This window comes from Oppia nitens, unplaced genomic scaffold (genome assembly GCF_028296485.1).
Source record: "Oppia nitens isolate AA-2021 unplaced genomic scaffold, nextdenovo-longstitch-racon4-pilon3 scaffold25_pilon_pilon_pilon, whole genome shotgun sequence".
NCBI lineage: Eukaryota > Metazoa > Arthropoda > Arachnida > Sarcoptiformes > Oppiidae > Oppia > Oppia nitens.
The window spans coordinates 1,321,507-1,331,164 of NW_026533205.1; the positions used below are offsets into that span (position 1 = coordinate 1,321,507).

The following is a 9,658-nucleotide window of genomic DNA, read 5'->3' on the forward strand; positions in this document are numbered from 1 at the left end:
AATTTTTTTTACAACTTTTAACTAAAAATTTGTTATATTATTTACTTCAAACAATTCAACCGTCACTTCTCAATATGATTGGGGACAACCCCAACCCCATTGCCGATACCCGACTCTAGGATAACCACCAAACACTACAACCAGTAGTGTTAATTGATAGCCAGCTATGACTACTACTACTGCCGATATGGCCATTGGTCGGTAGATAGGGTGGAGAGGGCACCGGTAGGTACCATCACCATCACATTGATCAATGATGATGATGATGCTGACTACCGGTGCTTTTAAATTGGTACCCATGGGTACAAACAACACATACGGTATATATATATATATTTTTTTTATATCTATCAATACATACTATATATTGGTATTTAGCAATAATAATGATAATAAGTTTTATAATGTTTTTTTTTTAAAAAGAGTTTATTATATGAAAAAAATCATTTCATTAATTATAATTTTAAAATTATTTTTTTTAATAATTTCAAAGACAACGTGTTTTTTTGGGGGGGGGGTCTTATCTCACACTATACACACACATACATACATACATACATACATACATACATACATACATACATACATACATGCATACATACATACATGCATACATACATACATGCATACATACATACATACATACATACATACATACATACATACATACATACATACATACATACATACACACACACATACACACACACATACACACACACATACACACACACATACACACACACATACATACACACACACACACACACACACACACACACACACACACACATACATACATACACACACACAATATAAATACAAATGTATATTAATATAATTATTTAGAAAAATTTATAAACCTATTTAATAACTATACGGAATATATATATATATATATTTTTAAATGTAATACAAAAAATATTTTATAAGTAAAAGTTTATAATATTATAATAATACTGTATTAATAATAATTATAAAAATTTCATATATCTATAGCAATATTACAACAACCAAAAAAAACATGTATGACGTGTATTATAGAGAGAGAGAGAGAGGGACAGCCATCCATTGCCATTAGATGGCTGTCCCTATATATATCTCTAGCTTAGGAGGAGAGTCATACATACATACAAGAAAGCACTGGTAGTTCAATACAGTATAGTATAGTATAGAGAGAGAGAGAGAGAGAGAGAGAGACAGCATTATAGCGCCGTTTTTCATATATAAATAGTGCGCCCAATGCTCTGCACAGTCAGTCGTGTTGTGCGCTTTCATACAGCTTTCAAATAAAAAGGTATGTATGCCGTCCTATATATATATATTTTCTAGTAGTAGTAGTAGTATTAGTAGTAGTAGTAATAGTTAGTAGAAGTACTGGTAGTACTACTAGTAGTAGTAGTACTTTCCTCTCTCTCTCTCTCTCCTCTCCTCTCTTTCTCTCTCTCTCTCTCTCTCACTGTCTATATAACAACTTTCCCTCCCTTTCCTCCATTTCTATACAACAACTCTCTTATACAGTACTGTAGAGAAAAAAACCGCGTGTTTTGTGTGTGTGTACTGTATGTATGTATGTATGTATGTATGTCTATGTCTACTGTATATGTGATTTGAAATCATAAATAATTTTTTTTTTATTTAAATATAATAGTTATAAAAATATTTTATATATATTTATAGTATATTTATATGCACTGTATGTATATATAGTATATATATATATATATTAATTGCTAATAACTTTTTTTTTCTCTATTATTGTTTGTTTGCTTATTATAAGCACACAAATGGTTTGTTACAACAATAATAATAATAATTAAGTCTCAGTTTGTGCTAAACCAAAACAATAATGCTTTAAATATTAATAGCTGTATAGTAAACAGTGTAAAAGTATAGTATATATATATATATATATATATATATATATATATATATAGTATGTATATATGCGCGCAATATTGCTATATATTATGCTTAGAGGGGGACGGAGTCTATGGTATAGTTATTATATATATATTTATATATATACACCTTATATATAGTTACCGGTATATTGTGTATGTATAGTAAGTGTAATATCTATGATATATCTATTATATATGTATTTGTCTGCTATGTGTTTTGGTTTAGCATAAATTGAAACAGTTTTTTAATATAGCAATACATTAGTACAGTAGTAGTAGTATTAGGTTTAGTTGACTACACACACATCACACACACACAGTGACACTGGTGTGTAAGCCATGAACTTTTCAATAGACTCTATAGTCACTGTATTTGAAGGTCTCATTGAAAAATGCCTAAACCAAACACTCCCTACTATTGATATCTATCTCTCTCTCTCTCTCCCTTTCCTCCCTGAGCTGTACAGAGTACAGCCAAACAAAGCACTGGTAGATTTAACGCCTCTCTTTCTCTCTCTATACAAAAATAAGCTATACTAACACTATAGCAACCTATTAATAAAACATTTTAATATAAATAAAATTTATATATATATATATACTGTATAAATATATATATATTAAATTAAAACAAAATTTTTAAAATTAAAATTTAAATATATATATATATATATATAGATATATTTATAAATAATTATTATCATGCGTGTTTTTTACACACATAATACACATTGTGTGTTTGTACATTATATCAATATATAGACTGTATTACAGTGTTTAAGCCTAAAAGCATAGCCCTCTCTCTATAATATATATATCACTGATACAGACAATCGTTGATATATTTAAAAAAAAAATAAATTATTTATTTATGCAATTAAATTAATAATTATTACATTGTATATTAAATAATATCTAGTTTTTTAAAAAATACATAAATAATGTTTTTTTTACATTTTATTGTCCCCTTATTTTTATATTCCCCTATATTTTCATTTTTTTTATATAAATATATAATACATTAGTTGTGACGTTATTTATGTTGATATATTTGCAGTTAATAAAGCAATATCTAATAGATTATGTTCAAAACCAAAACAATAATGTGTGTTTGCTAACCACTAACACATTAGTGTATACAATAAATATATATATATAATATATGCAATATTAGTGTTTAATGTTTAAGGGGGGCGGGGGCGGAGCATAGACAATGTGTTACATAGTTATTATATACACGATTTTATTTGTATGTATATATATTAAGTGTAATCTATGATAAATCTATGTGCGCTATGATTCGTGAAACTATTGTTTTTGGTTTTGAATATAATCGTAACAGTTTTTTTTATGTACAATATATATAGTGTTTAATACTATGACTGCACTCTCTATTCATAGTTTATAAACACATACTAAACAACAATAACATTGCTTTCATTGTTATTACAGTATTATTCATACAATTATTATTAAATAATAATATTATTATTATTATTGTTGTTATAATCCATTGATTTTTGTTTTTGTTTCTCAATTAGTTTAGTAGTGAACACAACATAACACATGTGTCGACAATAATAATAATAATAATAATAACAACAACAAGAGTAACACAACAACAACAAAGACTTTGAGGGATCAACTAAAGTGATCCATCAGTTCATAATACACGGCGACAAACAGCGGCGCCAATAGCTATTGGCGACGACCACTACTACCGATACCGTTACTACTAGTTTACCGCACGCGGCTATAGTGTATAGTCGGGGGTGTGGCGGACACTGACATCATTGCCATCCAATCGACATTACCGCCGATAACAACAACAACAACCGATTCAGTAGATCCGATTCAATCGTCATCATCGTCGTCGTCACCATCACCGCCGCCGTCGCCGCAACCGACACCACCACTACCGATGGTTATACCATTGAAATCGTCGCGACCGCTAATGGTGACGATGAGTCCGAACGAAGATTGTACAGCTGCGGCCACTGCAGCAGCCGATCGTCACCAGTTTCGCGATGTGTCGGCGTCTATCGGCGAACCGATGGACGCCGACGACGAAGACGACAGAGACCACGACAATCGGAAACCAGGTTGCGACGAGTGTGCAGCGGCCACACCGTCGACTGGTGGCCATACGGCCACAACGCCTACATCGCCCAGTACTACGGCTACGGCCAACAATACAATGGAAGACCAGATGATAACTACTACGTCGTCTAACGGTGTGGTGAAGGAAGAGGAGGAGGAGGAGGAGGAAGAGTTGGTCAATGAGGAGGTCAACGACAGCGGGGACACTACTAGTCCCAAACCAACAACAACAGCAACACCATCATCATCATCGACACCAACACAACAACTGGCCGCTGGCCTGAAGTTAGTGGACGGTTGCGTCGAACCGCCATTTGATCCGCCATCAGACAAACCGTTACGTTTTACTAATCAATTGCAATATTTGCGTATAATGTTAACCAAATATCTGTGCCGCTATAAGGCTGCCCTACCGTTCCTGGCGCCAGTCAATTGTATCAAACTAAAGATACCCGACTACTACGAAGTGGTAACAAATCCGATGGATTTGCAGACAATTAAACGTCGGCTAATGTTTCTCTGGTACGATTCGGCCCGGGATTGTCTATCAGATTTTAAGCTAATGTTTAGCAATTGTTATAAATTCAACGACTGTGATAATTTTGTCTACAATGCCGGTAAAAAACTGGAACAATATCTTGAAGATAAACTAAAAGATATGCCCAAAGAGGAACTGGAGATTAAACCGTGTCCGGAGAAGCCAACACTAGCTGAATGTAAGCTCCGATTTGATTGATTGACTACTAATTATAGTTTTTTTTTCGACTAATATTTATATAACTTATATAATCTAATGTATTGTTTGTTTGTTTTTTTTAATTAATTAATTAATTAATTAGTGGAGCGAAGAGCCAACAAACGCCGATCAGAGGTGTCCACACAAGATCTCCACGACTCTGAATTAGTTACCGCCGGCGCCGACGCTGCCACCACCTCCTCATCATCATCAACAACATCGGCGACGGCGGCTGCGGGGGGTCTAACACCCAGCAGTGTTACCGTTAATGGACTCCTAGGAAATGGTTTCGGCCCCAAACGGCTGGCCACTCGTTCCGCTCACGGTATCCAATTGAAACGACCCGTCAGGGAACTGCCCGGCGAATCATCAGTATCATCATCGTCGGCCTTGTCCTCCGCTCAGCCGCGTCGGGTACCCCTAAATACCTCAATGAAGTTTTGTCTGGACATTATCAAAGAGTTGCTCACCAAAAAACACCGGGACTATGCCTGGCCGTTCTACGAGCCGGTATCGTTGCAACAGTTTCCCGATTACCTCGAGTTTGTCAAAAAGCCGATCGATTTGAATACAATTAAGGTATTTATGTGTTGTTATTAGTATTATTAAGTATTACAGGTATTATTAGCACAGGTTTGCTTGCAATATATGACTACCGGTACCGTACCTATTAACCGACTTTCCTCTATTAAATATGTACTGTACTGTATATAAAAGTTGTAACATATTGTAACTTATATACAGTGTATATATATATATATATGTGTGTGTTATATATGTTACAGTATTATTATTGCATGTCATATTGCAATTTGCAATAATAATAATAATAATAATTGTTATTATTATTGTGTTATATTTGATTTTTTTGTTGTTAGTTTCTTTACACAACTGTTAGTATTATTATATAATATTTTTTTTTTAAAATAGACTATTTTAGACAAACATAATAATAATAGTAATTTGTTTTGTTATATATTTGTTATGTTTGTATATAATAATGTTTTTTATAAGGTTAATAGGATTGAGAGTATATAAATATAAATTTAAACAAGCTAGAAACAAATTATTATTTTTAATTATTTTATAATTTATAAATTTTTTTTTTAAAAACATTTAAACTAAATATACTGTATATATATATATTGATAATAATATTTATTTTATTGCACCCATAAATACCTAGCACTCTATCTATTTTTATTTTAGTTATATTTATTATAAATATTTACTTTAATTTTTAATCAGTATATTATCTCTCTTTCTTTCTCTCTCTCTCTCTCTCTCTCTCTCTCTTTCAATATAACCAACAAAAAAAACATATTTATATAATAATATAATTATTTTCTATATATTCAAAAAAAACTAATTGTCTGTTTACGTTAATAATAATAATAATAATAATTTGTTTTATATATTTTCTCTAAATATATGATTATTTACATTTAATTTTGTTGTTGTGTTGGATAACACTAGGATAATGTCAATATATGTTATCAAAAAATATATATATATATATATAAAATAAATTAAGTAAATGTTTGCTCTAATTTTATATATATTAATATACAGTATATTAGTATATATATATATATATAGATTGTACTGTATGTGTATGTATTGATCTGTTTTTTTATAATATATATATTTATTTATTTTTTGTTTTGTTTAGTTTTAACCTCTACTGTAGTTTAGTTGAGAGAAAAAAATAAAAGATTATTTTATTTATATTTTTTTATCGGAAATATATGTTAAACATATATATATATATATATATATATATATATATATATATATATATATATATATATATATATTAATCAACAACTTATTCAACAATAATAATAATAATAATTGTTTTTGTATATTATTGTTATAATTTTTATTTTGTTTTCAATTTTCCGATAATATGTCATATGTTTATATAAATTGTTTTTTTGTGAATATATAAATAGTGTATTGATTTTTTTAGTTGTTATTATTATTATTATTATTGTTAAATAATTAATTTGTTTTATTTTTTGTTTGTTTTAATAGACAAAGATAGAGACGGGTCAGTATCGGACAGTTAAAGATTATGTAAAAGATATGCGTCTAATGATATCAAACTGCTATCGCTATAATAAACCGGAAGCACCGATCATGGAACAGGCCCGCAAACTTAGGGTATGGCCACCCACTACCGGTCACCCGATTAACCACCGATACATTGATTATTAATTGTTTTGTTTTTTTTATTTTGTAGGACTATTTCGAGTATCGATACGCAAAAATACCGGAAGAGTTTCTAAAAGAAAAACTAAACGGCGCTCACAATAGTCATCAAAATACTACCGGCGGTGGTGGTGGTCATCAACAACAACATAACAATAGCCATAACAATAGCCGAAACAATAACCATAACTCAAACAGCAACAACCATAACAGTAGTAGCAATGGTAACGATAGCGAACTACTAGACAAAGAAAGTCAGCTTCGTATGAAACTATTGGAAAGTCAGGTAAAATTGTTGACCAATACTATATCGTTGATGTCCGGCCTGGATGTTGGCAAACAATTATCTAAGCAAACAACAAAGTCTAACAACAACAACAACAACAACGGCGGTATCAGACGGCGTAATGTAAATAACGGTAATAATAATAATAAGTCATCGAAAAAGTCATCGTCAAAGAGGTCGGCGGCGACGCCGAAAAAGACGGCCGCAAAGAAACGTCGACAACAACAACAACGACAACAAAATCGCCAAATAAAACAACAACTGTCCGATGATGATGACGATGACGACGATGAGGATCAGGAGGAGGAAGACTCTGATGATGATGAAGATAGAGACTCGGATGACTCGGATATGGCCCAAACAGTTCCATCGCCGGTAAACTTTCAGTTTGACGACATGGATGATCTGCAACTGTTGAAGACTGATCTCGAAAATTTAGATGGTTTGTTGATGTTATTGTTGTTTTTGTTGATTAGTTGATACTAATTGTCTATTTGTTTGTTGTGTATGGGAACAGCTAAAGACCTGAAAAATGTTTTACGTATACTACGGTCGACTGAGCCGTCAATCAAATGCGATAACGACGAAAATATTGAGATCGACTTCGAGGCACTCAAACCGGAAACATTGGTCGCCCTGAGAAAGTTTGTCAGCTCCTGTATGCTGAACAGTAAACCAGTAAAGAAATCCCTGAGCAGCAAATGTATGGATGACTAATAATAAAACAAAAACTTAATAATAATAATAATTATTATTATTTATATATTATTATTGTTAAAAAAAACCAAACAAAAAAATCAAACCTCAAAAAAATGTATATATAAACAGTATATATATATATATTTATAACTCTATACCCGTATTATACATCTATAATTATTTTTTAACAAAAAAAATATATCTTAAGATAATAATAATAATAATAGCCGTTTAGGATAGATATACTGTATATGTATACTAAATAGGTATATATATCGTATATATACCGGTAATATATAGAGACAATGATTACTAAATGTTTAGATATATATATATCTATATATAAAACACTTGGCCATAAAAAAAAACAACTCACAAATAATGATATATATATATATGTATATAATAGCGTCAAATGGGTTAGAGTTGTCATCATCGACATCATCGTCGTCCTCGTCGACTACAAACAAACAACAAAAGAGATCTCACTGTGATATTAGTCGCCACCGTCTAAGCAATGTGTCGTCCATTACGACCGCCGCCACCACCACCACCACTGCAGCCGCCGACTCGACCCATACTCACACCACTAACAACAACAACAACACCTCTCGATTGAGCGACTCGTCCTCATCGTCATCGTCGTCATCCTCATCGTCATCATCTGATGATAGCGATAGTGATTGATGGCCTCCGACACCGCCGCCGCCGCCGACCGACCTACAACAAGCAAGATATAGTTAGTTGGGGTGTGAGGAGGAGGAGGAGGAAAGGGATAGTAGTTTTTTGAAAGTGTCGTCACCTCAACAAACATACAATAATAGGGTAAACAACAATACAATATACAATCCATACGGTTATTGAAACAGATAATAATTATAATAATTACCCGTATTTTTCTCTCACTGTGTGTGTGTGTGTGTATTAGTGTGTATGTGTGAGTGTGTGTGTGTCCACCAAAATTGATATATATATATATACTGTACTGTAATTCAATTTATATATATATATTACTGTATATTAGGCAACAAACAACATAAATGTCATAAAAAAAATTCACACCAACTTCACCACAACAACAACAACAACAACATTGGTCTCACCTATTGTTTTCATATTATAAATAATAATTTTATTTAATATTAATTAATTAATTAATAATAATATTGTCGTATTATAAATATATAATTTTTTTTCTCTCTCTCTTTATTATTATTTTCTATAATATTATTACTACTAATAGTCTTATAATAATAATAATAATAATAATTTGTCGCCTTTTTTTTAAATGTATAATAAATAACTATATATTTATATAAATATATTTCACAAACAAAAAAAAAGTTAGCTTTAGCTTAGGTGTAAACTATTATTATAATTATAACTATTATTAATATTATTATTATTATTATTAACAAATTGATTGATTGATTCATTCATTGGATGGATTGTATGGATGGATGGAAATACACGTTTAGAAGAAAACTATTTAATTATTATTATTATTTTTTAATTAATTATTATTATTACTATTTTTTTTGTTTGTTGTATATATATATATATATGAATTTAAATGTCAAAACAATACAAACAAACTATAAAAAAAAATTAATAGATTTTTTAAAAACGAAAAAAAAATTCAATTCAATTAAAATACAAAACAAACAAAAGTCAGTGTAAATTATTTTTCTAAAATAATAATAATAATAATAATAACTA

At 30.7% G+C, this 9,658-nt stretch overlaps 1 protein-coding gene across 5 annotated transcripts; it reads left to right on the top strand.

Moving 5' to 3' along the window:
• Positions 1 to 9,073, top strand: LOC128954218 (bromodomain-containing protein 3-like). 5 transcript variants are annotated; one of them, XR_008484476.1, is made up of 8 exons: positions 1,113 to 1,297; positions 3,446 to 4,720; positions 4,844 to 5,319; positions 6,778 to 6,906; positions 6,986 to 7,682; positions 7,758 to 7,943; positions 8,349 to 8,764; positions 8,964 to 9,073. XR_008484476.1 is itself a non-coding variant. In XM_054299793.1 (7 exons), exons 2-7 carry the CDS (start codon positions 3,826 to 3,828, stop codon positions 8,624 to 8,626), a joined length of 2,661 nt encoding a protein of 886 aa, XP_054155768.1. In that variant the 5' UTR covers positions 1 to 320; positions 3,446 to 3,825; the 3' UTR covers positions 8,627 to 8,954. The 5 variants fall into 5 exon arrangements, 4 of the variants coding, with proteins under 4 accessions (XP_054155768.1, XP_054155770.1, XP_054155767.1 ...); XM_054299793.1 differs by lacking the exons at positions 1,113 to 1,297; positions 8,964 to 9,073 and adding an exon at positions 1 to 320 and having other exon boundaries at positions 8,349 to 8,954; XM_054299795.1 differs by lacking the exon at positions 8,964 to 9,073 and having other exon boundaries at positions 8,349 to 8,954.
• The last annotated feature ends 585 nt before the right edge of the window (positions 9,074 to 9,658 follow it).